Source organism: Mus musculus, chromosome 9 (genome assembly GCF_000001635.26).
Source record: "Mus musculus strain C57BL/6J chromosome 9, GRCm38.p6 C57BL/6J".
Classification (NCBI taxonomy): domain Eukaryota; kingdom Metazoa; phylum Chordata; class Mammalia; order Rodentia; family Muridae; genus Mus; species Mus musculus.
Window position 1 is genome coordinate 15,283,337 of NC_000075.6, and position 14,274 is coordinate 15,297,610.

Below are 14,274 nucleotides of genomic sequence, written 5' to 3' on the forward strand. Positions count from 1 at the left end.
AACAGTATTAAGTGATTTTATTCAGTTTCACCTCAAAAATCATGTTTAATTAAAAATAACACTATTATTAAAAATAATACAAGACATGTGCATTACAAAGTAAAGAATCAGAAAACGTTTAGGGCTTAGTTCTAAAGAGTTCCTAGACCCACATCTTATTGCCATTGGGAAGGTTGGAAAGTTGATTTCTGGCTAATGATCATCACAGGTTCTATGACACAGAACAGCAAGGAGTTTTCTAACCATCATCACCATATGCTAGCCATCAGCGCTCAGTAATAGTGTAATATCCTTTGAAAAGCACAAAAAGATTCCTTGAATGTAGTCACTTTGGGAAGAGGAATAAACAGGTCTCTGGATTCCCACCCCTCCCCCACCATCCTGCAGAATTCATGCTGGGTCCTGGCATGAGGTTCAGGTTTAAATAGAAGGCACGAGGTATACCTAACTAAGCAGATCAAGCTGTGGTCCTGCCCACCACTGTTGTCTGGGTTCCTGTTTGTCCTGAGAGGTACGTGACATCTTTCCAGAAGACAAGTTCCTCCTCTGGCTGGCACCAGGCTTCAGCCTTTTCCTTCTCCTGCCATGAAATTCCTGAGGGAATTCCAATTTCTTGTGGTTCACTGTCTCAACAGTCTATATAGCCAAAGAAAGGGCACAAAAGTGTCTCTTTAAGACACCACATAATAAGAGGGTAGTTTTATATCTCATGATGGGGAGTGGCCATGTTAGGTGTTGTGTTTTGTTGCTGTTTCTTTTCTTTCTTATCTTGCAAACAGTATTACGAAGGTACAAACTGTTGGGTAGAGACCTAATTCAGGCGGAGCCTGGCTCATCAATGCTACTAACATCTGTGGAAGGCAACTGCAGACTTCTGAGTGTGGGTAGTCCTGAGTGCTGAGAACGTAGTGCACTGATTTCCACAGTGGGCTTTTAAAACTCAGTGCAAAGATCCCACACTGTTGTGTCTAATACTCCCTTAGCCCTTGTGAGATGAACTTGAAAAATTTAGTAATGCCACCCAAATGTAAGTTATTCCTAGATAGCAGGAATAATGGAAGGTCCCTGTCCATATTCATATCTGTGGTATGAAGAGAAGGTAGACTTTGCTGGGCTATAAAGACAGAAGATTGGTTTACTAAAGTGAGCATCTCAATTAGCTATCTATGTTCCCAATACGCTCCCCTCACATGAAGATGTTAAATAATATGGTAATATGAGTGTCATATGTCCACATCCTTGCATTTCAAATGCCATAAAAATAGTGTTTGTGTAGTGATTAATTTTATTAGCTGTGCTGGGGATTAAGGTAGGGCCTTGGCTGCTTGCTAGGGAATGCCTCTCTCTCTCTCTCTCTCTTCCTCTTCCTCTCTTTCTCCCCGCCCCCCCCCCCGCCCCTCTCTGGTCCTCTACTGTATTTTTGAATTACTATCAGCTGCTGGGTTAGTAACTTAACCTTAGCTAACCATTACACAGCTGCTTTAATCTCTCCCAAAGGCATGGGTCTCTTTGGGCTGATCAATGCGATAGAGGAACTGTGCAGGTGAGAAGTATCCAAGGTACTCCACTGTGTCTGGGGTCGTATCGTAGTGGTAGTGTCCACCTTCTCCATGATGACTGAAGAAATGTGTGTGCTCCAGTCGCAAATCAAGTCCCTAGGACAGCAGGCAGTCTGTTAGTATGGATTCAAATCATTTTGAATATAGTGTATTGAAGGGGAAGGAGAGAAGCCTTTTGGTACTTTTTCTTAAAGGTTTTCTTTATGGCAGGAACTTATTGTGGCTGAGACTAGCTTTGAACTCCCAGTCTTCCCACTGTATCTTCTGAGTGACAGATCACAGGATCTACCCCTAAACCTGTAATTCAATGTTTTGTAGTGCTGGTTGGTCCTTGACTCCAAGGCCTCATGCATGCTAAGCAAGGGCTCTATCACTGAGCTACATCTGCAGTTGACCAGTTTTTAAGTAAGCAATGGAGTCACACTAAGGAAAAGCAAGGATGCTGGTGGGTACAGTCAGTGCAATCACTAGAGTGCACTGCCCTCTTTTCTTTCTTCAAGGCAGCAGATATGAGCACCTTCCTTCATGTCCTTCCAGGAAGACTTTCACCATTTTTATTCAAACTGTAGCTTTCTACACTGTTCTGCATATTGCTTATTCAAAAATTACCAATATAGGACGTTGGAGAGGTGGCTCAGTAGTTAGGAGCACTGACTGAATTCCCAGAAGATCCATGTGCAATTCTCAGCCCAACATGGCAGCTCACAGCCATCTCTAACTCCAGTTCCAGGGGATCTGACACCCTCTTCTGGCCTCCAGGGGTACTGCTGTGTCATTCTGCTCAGGGCCTCACTGTGTCAATGGACACATTTCTAGTATTTCTACTACTATAGAATGTTGTCCTTGGTAGCCATTTAACTGATCACTGTGGAGCCTCGGAAAGATAAGATCTTAGCAGTCACTGGCTTAAAAGATCCCCCAGTCAGGACTTTGGTAGATGCGCTCTGAATTAGCCCAGAGCCCTTTTTTTCTGGCATGTAGCTTTAGGATAGGATGAACACCAGGCAAGATGGCAACCCGAGTCTTATGCTTTATTATTATTATTTACTGTTTTTTTGATGGGGCTCTAGATCAATCTCACTGTGTCGCCCAGGATGGCCTGCTCTCACAGAGATTCTAAAGAATGCCGGAATTAAAGGATGTTCCAACACACCAGCATAACTTCTGTGTTATTTAAAATGCCTGCTCTTTTACTTTATTGAAGGTAAAGTCTGCTCTGCCAAACACTCTGTGCAGAAAGCCACATATCCCTCGTCTCTCAGGATAATGCTCATAAACTGGCCATGGTGGCAGTGCCTGTAACCTCAGCAATGAAGAGGAAAATGTAAGCAGAAGGATCAGAAGGTCAAGGTCATCCTTGACTACAAAGGGAATTGGTGGCCTGGATTGATGCCTAAGGCCGAGGAGGAAAAGCCAGGTGAGATATTATATTCCCTTAGTCCCAGCACTTGAGAGACAGAGGCAGGTGGCACCTGGTCTACATAGTGAAATCTGGGCTAGCCAGTAACATTAAGTCTCAAACCCTGGGACAGATGGCTGGGATGCCTATTCAACATAGGAAAGCAGCCTTGGCAGCTAGGTTCTCCTAGTGTCTCTCAGGCCGCATCTGTTACAGGGGATGGCTGCTATACTCTGCCCTCCCCCCACACTCCACCTGGTCCCCCAGCCCAGGGGCTGGGCTGCCCCTCTTCCAGAGGCTCTTTCCTACATAATCGAGCCATTTTGGTGACCCGCTCTATTTTTAACTTTTGCCCTCCCGGCTGGCTGCTGCACTTGGTTCCTCTCTCTCCCTCTCACCCCCCACCCCCTTCCTCACATGGCTCAGGGTCATGCTCACTCTGCACTCTCCCAGGTGTGCCTGCTTCTGGTTATGCTCTGGCCTTTATCTACAGTCAGCCTTCTCTTCCGCCATACTCATGGTGTATCCGCATGCTTAAATAACAAAAACCCAAACTACCTAATCCTAAAACAATATGAGGCTGGCAAGATGAGCTGGCAGAAGCGCTTGTTGCCAAGCCAAACAACCCAAGTTTAATCTGTGTATTCACATAGTAGGAGTGAACTGACTCTCACATGGTGCTCTCTGATCACCACTCATTTGCTTTAGCATGCCACATACACACACACACACACACACATACACACACACACACACACAATGTGTGTGTGTGTATATATATATATATATATATATGTATATATGTATATATATATATATGTATGTATATATATAGTGTGTTCATACATACATACAGTGTATATACATATAGTACACACATATAGCATATATACATAGTACATAATATAGTGTGTGTGTGTGTATATATATACATACTTATATATGTATGTATGTATGTATATATATATATATATATATATATATATATAAAATCGAGAGAGAGAGTGCAAGTATCCCACCAAGCATTTTCACTGCATATAAATGGAAGATAAAAGACTCACAGGGTCTTTGGAAACAAAAACTGGTAGACAAACCAAGGGAGCCTTCATCTCATAGAAGTGTAGCCATTTATTGACAGCTTCGTCCGAGTTCAGTGGGCAGGAAGAAAACTCTGCAGGCTGCAATAAGAAATTGTTAAACAAGAAAACACTGACTATTAATGAAAATTAAAATAATGAGAATAAATAAGTATGATCTCATTGTTATAAGTTTTATACTTCCCACTGAGTGCCCTTTGGTGTCAGTCACATACGGCAGGATTTGAAGGGCTGGCCAATCAGTCTGTACAATGAAAGCTTATTCCTAATTAATGAAGTTAGGCACTGCTGTTTTTCTTTCCACGGATATTCAGTCTTCTTGTTGCACATTCTTGTTCTCCATTTATGTGTGATTTTAATTTAATTTTTTTGCAATATTGGGAATTGAACCTGGGGACTTGTACGCTCTAGGCAAGCACCGTACCACTGAGCCGTAGCGTAGCCCCAGCCCCTCCCCAGGCTAAAATATTTTTCTCATACAGTTCTGGGGATTAGAACCAGGGCCTCCTGCCTTCTCGGTAAAGCTCTCTACCACTGAGCTGCTCCGCTTCTCCTCCCCACTCCCTTCACCCTCATCTTTAGGTTTTCCTCAGTGCTACGGTCAGCCCCAGGGCCTTGCTCATCTAATCAAGGCTCACCTCTGAGCTCCAGCTCGTTCCTCTGTTGTCTGTGCCTCCTAACTGCTGCCAGGACAGCAAGTGGGTGGGGCAGGGAAACACGCCTCTAGAGGCGGGCAGAGGCATCAAAGAGAATAAAGAACTTTTTTGTAATAAGCTTAATCAAGGAGGTGAGAGAACATATATAGGAAACTATAAAAATTGATGAGAGAAGTCAGAGTGGGGCCAAGAATCTGGTGCAGCAGGTAAGAGCCACGAAAGCATGGCGGCCCAAATTTAATCCCTACAGTTTACAACATAAGAGAACCAACTTTAAAAAAAAAAGAGGATTCTTGATGTGTGTATGCGTGATGGGGGGTGTGTGTGTGCCACAGTGCCAAAACTGGAGGTCAGAGGGTAACTCCGTAGCATGTTTTCTCTCTCTGCCTTCACCTGGGATTTGGGCATTAAACTCTTATCTTCAGGCCTCCAGAGTAGGCGACACTCAGCCTGAGGACAGACTTTTGAAAGTTGTCCTCTAATCTCCACATGTATGCTCCTGTGTTTACACATACAGCACTACAGTAATACAACACAGAAATTAGAATGGAAAAATACACTGCATTTAGGGAAGGTAGAGATAACAGAAGATCAAGATGTCAGAGCTACTGAAGGCTAGCTATGGACTTGGCCCTGTGCTGAGGGTGTCTTAGCATTACAGCCCTTGCCTCCTGGGGGTAAGGCCTTGGCTTTTATCTTATTCTAGAACCACCCCAACCCCCGAAAGCAAAAAACCAATAACAAGACTCATCATTGCTCTGTGGTGTTTGTGAGGCCCTGGGTTCCATTACCAACATGGCAAAAGGCAAAGCAGACAAAATCAATGTAATTGCTGTCTCACTATGTAACTCTGGCTGGCCTGGAACTCATAGAGATCTGTCTGCTGCTGCCTCCCATGTCCTGGGATTAAAGGCATTTACCTTCATACTAAGCTGCTACTTAAATCTTACCAATTTCTTCTTCTTCTTTTTTTTTAAAGTAGAAAAATGTAGCTAAAATTTCTATGAAATTTTAAAAAACAATTCTGTAAAAGAAGCCAGAAGTCTTCATGTCTTTGGTTTTGTTTGTTTGTTTGTTTTTTCTGTTTTTTTTTGTTGTTGTTGTTGTTTTTCCCTGAGACACGGTTTCTCTGTATAGCCCTGGCTATCCTGGAACTCACTCTGTAGACCAGGCTGGCCTCAAACTCAGAAATCTGCCTGTCTCTGCTTCCCAAGTGCTGGGATTAAAGGTGTGCACCACCACTGCCTGGCGTCTTCATGTCTTAACTTCTAAATATACAAGTCTACTGCAATCGATGGTGCCAGCTGCACAGGCAGGCATGTTTTATCTATTACTTTCCATTGCCGTGATAAACCACAACCAAAGGCAGCTTGGTAGGAAAGGGGTTATTTTATCTTACAGCTTACAGTCCACCGCAAAGGGAAGTCAGGACAGGAACTTGATAGCGGCAGGAACTGAAGCATACCATGGAGGAGCGCTCTTTACTGGATTGTTCTCCATGGCTTGCTGGACAGGCTTTTTATACCACACTTCCCATAACAAACTGGGCCTCCCACATCAATCATTAATTTAGAAAATACCCCTCAGAGTTGTCCCAAGGCAAATCTAATGGAGGCAATTCCCCAATTGTGGTTCTCTCTTCCCAGGTGGCTAATCTATGTCAAATTCATAAAAACCTAACCAGAGTGCCGGGTGTGGTGGCACATGCCTTTAATCCCAGCACTTGGGAGGCAGAGGCAGGTGGATCTCTGAGTTCGAGGCCAGTCTGGTCTACAGAGTGAGTTCCAGGACAGCTAGGGCTACACAGAGAAACCCTGTCTCGAAAAACAAAACAAAACAAAATCTAACCAGATGTTGCAGAATAGAGAGGCCAGAAACAAAGCATTCCATGTGGTGGGGACGGGGTGCAAATGATTTTTTTTCTTAAAAAAATGTATTTATTTGTAGGTGGTTTCATGTTTTTCCTCCATGTATCTGTGTGTACCATGTGCATGCCTGGTGCCCATGAACCTCAAGATAATGAAAGTTATGAACCACTGGGGGGGGGGGGATTGAACTCAGGTCCTCTGAAAGAACAGGGAGTGCTCTTAGTCTCTGAGTCTTTTCCACTGTCTGGGTGAATGATTTTCAACAAGAAATGATTTTCAAACCCTGTCTTGAAAAAAAAAAAAAGAAAGAAAGAAATCTCTCTACTTTCTCTCTCTCTCTCACACACACACACCAGCTATATGCAACTCCAACAATCTTATTCATCAGCACTTTGGTGCCAGCCAAAGGGAAATTTGGAAACACACATGTACAGTGATGGATGAAGCTAGACTTTGCACAATATATAAAAGTTACCTTCAATGGGGAAAAGATAGAATGGCAGCTACAATTTACAGAAAATGTACAAAAACATGGGAAAATTTCTGACATTAAGGGTTGGTTATGGCTTATTGGGCCTTATGAAAAGTAAAAACTTGTACCATGAATGGTGTATGTATTTGTAATGCCAGCACTTAGCAGGCTGAGGCAAAGGTTTGTCAGTCCAAAGGCAATGCGGTCTGTGTTTAAGTCTAGCCTGAGTTGTGGAAAGCTAGCTGCTGTGTCAGTGAGTGTGTCAAACACAGCGCTTACCATGATGTGGGCTTTCACTTTCCCCTTCTGCACAATGAAGGTGCCTCCCATCCCCACAGGCTTGTCACCATAGTGCTCCTCCAGTGTCTGTCTCATGCAGCTCACAAAGTTAAGTTCTCCTGTTCTTCTCTTGGCTTGCACTTCAATGACCTGCCGAGGGAGAAATGGGGCACATAACTGCGTAAGCTGTACAATTATGTGGAGATAACTACCTAAATGGACCACTGTAAAATTACTGCTGACAGGTAAATATTCTTATCTCTTCAGCACACAAAGGTGAGAGTTGAAATGCCTTATTCCTTGTGAGTCTTAAATCTCTCTCCGTGGGCAATGGTGGTGCACGCCTTTAATCCCAGCATTTGGGAGGCAGAGGCAGGTGGATTTCTGAGTTTGAGGCCAGCCTGGTCTACAAAGTGAGTTCCAGGACAGCCAGGGCTATACAGAGAAACCCTGTCTCGAAAAACCAAAAGAAGAAAAGAAAAAAAATCTGTCTCTCTGTCTCTCTCTCTCTCTCTTTCTCCTCCCCTCCCCTCCCCTGCCCTTCCCTCCCCTGCCCTTCCCTCCCCTCCCCTGCTCTCCCCCCTCCCCTCCCCTGCCCTCCCCTCCCCTTCTCTCTCTTCTCCCCCCCCCCCTCTCTCTCTCACACACACACACACACACACACACACACACACACACACACACACACACACCAGCTATATGCAACTCCACCAATCTTACTCCTCAGTACTGAGCTGAGTCCTATTCTGAACTCTGGAGACCAAGATGGTTGAGAAAGTTTAAGAGTTACTGGGCTGAAAGAGATTCATCTAGGGTAATGGGGTGGCAATGTTTACAAGGCCTCACTTCCTGTAAAATTCTGGATGAGTTTCCTATGTTCTTGGGTATTTTCACACCTCCATCTCATTTCTCAAGGCTCTCTCCTTTCAAGAGCTAGGCCCTCACTGGAGATCAAGCAGGCATGCATTCTCTTTGTCACCAACACTCCTAGCTCAGTACAGGATATTCTGAAACACACAAATGCCTAGTGATCCTATTGCTTTATGCAAGTGATAAATGTCCTAGATTTGTATCTTGTTACCTTTTACTCAGAAAAGTAGAGCCAATGGATGCTTTGTTTACTAAGTAAATATTCTTAACTTTGGGTTTTAAAAAAGGCTTTGTCTTTCCCTGTACTATTCTGAATCTTTTTTTAAAACTAAGTAGGTCATATAAAAACTTTGGCATTGGCACATCTGATTTTCTTGGGAGAACTATATTGAGAACAATAAAAACTCAAATTTAGTTATCTGAGAAGATGTAAAGAATGCTATGTTCTTATGAGCAAAGTCACCTTGCCAGGTTGGCCCTCACTGGCAAAAAGATTAGCCAGTAGTGCACATCCAAAATCATGATATTTTTGGCTGTATTTCTCCAGCAGGCACGCTCCATCTGCAGGGTTTTTATGGGCAAAGTAACTTCCATTCACAGGTTGGTTGTGTTCACTTGCTGTTTGAACAATTGGCATGAACTGGAAAGGAAAAAAAATCAGTATTAGTGTAGTAATTAATAATTCTTTTTCTCTCAGACATTGGGAGAATTTTTTTTTTCCCGAGACCAGGTTTCTCTGTGTAGCCCTGGCTGTCCTGGAACTCACTTTGTAGACCAGAACTCAGACCTTGAACTCAGAAATCCACCTGCCTCTGCCATCTAAGTCCTGGGATTAAAGGTGTGCGCCACAACTGCCCGGCGTGTTGGGAGATTTTATCTCAGGTCTTTTCCACTATATTCACATATTGCACCCAGGAGATTGAACCCAGGCCTTTGTTCATGCCAGGACAAAGCTCTACCACTGGCTTACGTTCCTCAGACAACAACATGACCACTCCCTAGTGCCACGTCAGCAACAGATTAACCTGTCTGTGGGATGTAGTGGTTCGGGGGAAGAGGCTTTGCTCCCTGGCTGTCTGCTTCCTAGCTGCAGGAAGCTGTGTCCCACATGTCCTACTCACTGTGCTATCTCCACAAAGGTCCAACACATCCGGGAAACCAACCCTGGATTGAAACTTCTGAAACCATGATCAACAGTGTCTCCTTTCAACTGTCTGTTGCCATTATTTTGTCATAGCTGTGGCCATTCAACACAAACGTCTCATAAAATTCTTTTCTAATTTCCTTTTAGATTCATTTATTTTACATGTGTAAGTGCTTTACCCACACATATGTGTGGCATACCTCATTCTCACAGAGGCCAGAAGGTGGCATTGGATCCTTAGAACCATAGTTACAGAAAGCTGTAAGCTGCTGTATATGTGCTGGGAACTGAACCTGAGCCCTCCGGAAGAGCAGCCACTTAACCTCTGAACCACCTCTTCATCCCACTTGTATAAAACGTTTACAGTATCTCTTTTTTGGAGACAGCCTCTTGCTGTGTATCCCAGTAAGTTGCTGTGAAGACTACCTGGCAAGGCACTCACAAATTTAGATATAATCCTCTTGCCTAAACTCTGGGATTTCTGTGTCTACCATGCCACCTGACAAAATGTTTGTTTGTTTGTTTGTTTAGAATAAGATCTCGTTCTATGGTGCTGGCTGGCTGTGTAGACCAGGCTGACCTTAGACTTATAGAAATCCTTCTCAACCTCTCAAATATTAAGATTACAGGTATGAGACATCATGCATGGCTCAAAATGTCTAATTGTAGATTTTAACTTTTTTTCCATCTTGCATACTGGGGAAATTCTATCACTGCTTCTGCAAGAGAAGTTGTGTAACTTCTGAACAATGCCCTATCTGATGAAGTTATAAGAGAATGGCAGTCCCTTCTCATTATCATGAGATGTAGACAGTGGCATCTTACTATCACGTGGCATATGTAGTACACACTATGTTTAGTATAAATGGAACAAGACACATTATAACACACCACATACAAAATGTACAACTGGCACTAGTACTAGCCATTTACTTTGTAAGTAGCCATTGGTTCACTCTGTCACTTACTATGTTTTTGTTGTTCTTTTTGTTCTCTGTTTAACAGCCTTGGCTGACCTGAAACTTAGTACACAGACCAGGCTGGCCTCGAACTCATAGAAATCTGCTTGCCTCTGCCTCCTGAGTTCAGGGATTAAAAGCATGTACCATCGTGACTGGCTACTATCTGGTTTTTATCATGGAGTTCCTCTTTGGATCCTTTACATGACAGCAAGGATTTATAGTGACGAGAGGGATCCTATGGAATGTAAGAAAAATCATAAACCACGTGGTAGTTCATGCCTTTGATCCCAGCACTTGGGAGGCAGAGGCAGGTGGATCTCTGTGGGTTTGAGACCACTCTGGTCTACAGAGTGAGTTCCAGGACAGCTAGGGCTACACAGAGAAACCCTAGGCCTCCAGTGGACATGGCAATCCAGAACTAAATAGGCAGAGAAAGACGACTGTAATGAGGTCAGCCTGGATTACATAGCTAGATTCTGCTTCAAGAAACAAGGGCAGGGCAGTGGTGGTGCACACCTTTAACCCCAGCACTTGGGAGGCAGAGGCAGGTGGATTTCTGAGTTCAAGGCCAGCCTGGTCTACAATGTTAGTTCCAGGACAGCCAGGGCTACACAGAGAAACCCTGTCTAAAAAAAGAAGAAGAAAGAAGAAGGAAGAAGAAGAAGGAAGAAGAAGGAAGAAGAAGAAGGAGGAAGAAGAAGAAGAAAGAAGAAAGAAGAAGAAAGGCCAGGTTGTGAATAACTCAAATGTCAAATTAACAAAATAAAATAATCCTATTTACACACTGACCTCAGAATTGAACCCAAGCGTCTGAAATGGACCTGCCCCTGCTCCAAGGATAAAAGCTCCGGGCAGCTTTATTACTTTTGCAATTTCATTTAGGTCATAAACCTATAAAAAGGAAAAAAATATTGAAGCTGTACCATATGAATCTCCTGATTTACTGTTTACAACAGACCACTGACTTCCTCGCCTACCACACTCGCTGGTGTGGGTCAACCCAGTTTCTAGTCTGTGAATACAAAGAATAAAAACATACTTACTTTTTTTTTGTTTACAAGAGGCAATAAGTAAGGCACACCTCCTACTTCTGCAATTCTAGTTTGCCCACAGATGCCTAAAAAACACAAGCCATCTTAAAAGTAGGCAAACATATCATTCAGGTATGAAATTCCAGAAGACACCAATTTATTCGGAACACATGTAAGAGAATCTCAGTTGGAACTAGCAGAGATGAAAAGACACAAGTGGTCCCTGCTCAGTTCTGCTTTAACTGCGCCAACATCATCATCCTGAGCATGGCCCAGAGGCCAGTGGCATACCAACAACTGATTTCTATAGGGCAGGGGCCAACTTTTAGGCAGAGTTTCTACAATTCATTTGCCTAATCCTTTAAAAATCCCCCCAGGTGGTGTTTTCATTTTTAGAAAAAGTATTTTTTTTTGGTATAAGTTGTATTTAAAATTTTTTTCTAATTTATTTATTTCCATTTTATGTGCATTGGTGTTTTGCTTACATGTATGTTTGGGTGAAAGTTTCAGAGTTTCAGACTTTGGAGTTACATACAGTTGTAAGCTGCCATGTGGGTGCTGAGATTTGAACCTGGGTCCTATGGAAGAACAATCAGTGTCCTCGACTGCTAAGCCATCTCTAGAGCCCCATATTCTAAAATTATTATTATTATTATTATTATTATTATTACTTTTGGTTTTTCAAGACAGGGTTTTTCAGTGTAGCCCTGGCTGTCCTGGAACTCCCTCTGTAGACCAGGCTGTCCTTGAACTCAGAAATCTGCCTGCCTCTGCCTCCCAAGTGCTGGGATTAAAGGAGTGCGCCACCACTGCCCAGCTTATTTAAAAATTTTTATAACATTTTACTTTGGTAGAATGTTGTTCTTTAGACCCATGCTGAATTTTTTTTATAAGTTTATACAAATAAGTTTATACAAAAAGACAAATAATGATAGATAACCTTTGGATACTAGTAAGTTTCTATGTGTGTATTTCTGTAGTTGTGCAGGTATTTTGTTGTTTGCTTTGTGCTAGGGATTGAACTCAGGATAAAAACATACTGTACTACTAAGCTGTCATTCTCCCAAACCCTGTATTTACTTACATTTTAAAACTCAATGTTAAACTATTAAAACTAAATTTAAACTAAATAAATTAAATTGTATATTATACTTACATTTTAACTGATTTATTGTATATGTATATATGAGTGTGGTGTGTGTATGGTATATTCAAATATGTTTATGTGCATATACTGCACATACATACTGTAAACAGAAGCTAGAGAAAGATACTGGGTGACCTGCTCCATCACTCTCCACCTTATTCCTTAAGGGCCTTTCCCTGAACTTGAAGCGAGCTCCAGCAATCCTCTGTGTCTGCCTGAGTGCTGGGTTACAGACAAGCATGGCTACTTCCAGGTTTTTATGTGGGTGTTAGGATCTGAACTCAAGTCCTCATGCTTAAGCAGGAAGAGCTGTTGTTACCCACTGAGTCATCTCTCCAGCCCTTCTACTTATATTTTCTTTATGGCGTTTAGTTATTTTGTATGTGTGTGGTAGTAGAGGGTACACGTGTCAGAGAACAACCTGTGGGAGTCTTTCCCTTCCACCATGTGGATTCTTGGGCTTGAACTCAGTTCACCAGGTGTGACAGCAAGGGCCTTTCCTCCCTGAACCACCTTGCCAGCCGCATGACTTACATTTTTAGTATCAGAACAACACAGTGAGGCAGTTGGGAGAAGGCACTTTTTAAAGCAGTGTAGAAATTTATTATCGTCTACTTGAGAAGACTTTCAAGGTTATCATTAAGTGAAGTACATCTAATCAACCTGTGTTATGCAGAGGAGAGATGCAAAAAAGTCTTACAAGTGCTTTTTGTGTTTGGGACGGAGCTTGGGAGGTGCAGAAATTATCCACAGGTTGTGCATTGGGTGACAAGATGCTGGTGGCTGGAGGAGCTACAACAGGGAATTCACATAGCTGTCCAGGGAATAGGGAAGAAGGAAGCCCTAGGTAGAGAGATGTGCTACACACAACTAGACATTCTAGAGATCTAGGTGAGACAGAGATTTCAAAGGTGCTTAAAAGTACAAGGTAAGATGAAAAAAACTTGGATTCTACAAAGTAGGTGGATGCCAGGGAAAAGATCCCGCAAAACACTATAAAGCGACTTCTAGTAGACAGAGGAAGCTGGAGAAAAAAGGAAGAAAGAGTCATTTACTCGCAAAATGAAAACCAGAAACCACAGATGATTACAATGTGGAGGAAAAAAGAGGTGATCTCAGTTTGTTCATTCACAAGGTTGAACTGTGGCAGGAGAGATGGCTCAGCAGTCAAGAGCACTGGCTTACTGTAACTTCCAGAGGACCTGGGTTCAATTCTTAGCACCCACAACCATCTGTAACTCCAGATGGATCTGATGTCTTCTTCTGCCCTCCTTAGTCACCAAACATGCACAAGGTGAATACATACATACATACATACAAAGTACCCAGTACGTATAAAATAAATGTTTCCAAAATGGTTTCTAATAGTTGCAAAGTGTTGAAAGAGACTACAGTCACAGACTGTTTAACCTGAAAGGCTCTCACAACGCTCCACTGATCTTAGATACTGTTTAATGTATCTAAGGCTGTGGGACATTATAGGGCTTAGTCCAAGTAATGCGATGAATAGACACTAGGACCAGTGTCTAGAATCCCAAGCAGGTTACTCTGTAACCAGCTATGTCGATTAATATAAAAGAAACAGAGACATGCACTATGCTCTAATTCCTTATCGCTACAGGCCATAACGGAGGAGGAGGTTAGACTTTTGGTTTTGACTCACTCGGAGTTTACATGGCCTCTCTCTAGCTTCAGTTTCTCACCAGTAAGCTGGAGCTAGCGCCTTGGAGTGCTGCTGCCACATACATCTGACCCAGGTGTCTGTCACCCTGAGGCTGTTTTACTCAACC

At 42.8% G+C, this 14,274-nt stretch overlaps 1 protein-coding gene across 6 annotated transcripts in view; it reads right to left on the reverse strand.

The window, feature by feature from the left end:
* The window catches only part of 4931406C07Rik (RIKEN cDNA 4931406C07 gene), a 23,112-nt gene continuing 8,838 nt past the window's right edge, over nucleotides 1–14,274 (reverse strand). For 5 of the 6 annotated variants that reach the window (NM_001199484.1, NM_001359258.1, NM_001199485.1 and 2 more), the window contains 6 exons: nucleotides 11,350–11,423; nucleotides 11,096–11,197; nucleotides 8,664–8,840; nucleotides 7,331–7,480; nucleotides 4,020–4,136; nucleotides 1–1,655 (listed from right to left, as the gene is read on the reverse strand). In NM_001199484.1, coding sequence (NP_001186413.1) covers nucleotides 1,482–1,655; nucleotides 4,020–4,136; nucleotides 7,331–7,480; nucleotides 8,664–8,840; nucleotides 11,096–11,197; nucleotides 11,350–11,423 — 794 coding nt within the window. In that variant the 3' untranslated portion in view covers nucleotides 1–1,481. The remainder of the gene's footprint in view (nucleotides 1,656–4,019; nucleotides 4,137–7,330; nucleotides 7,481–8,663; nucleotides 8,841–11,095; nucleotides 11,198–11,349; nucleotides 11,424–14,274) is intronic. The other variant, XM_030244585.1, reaches the window with a different exon arrangement.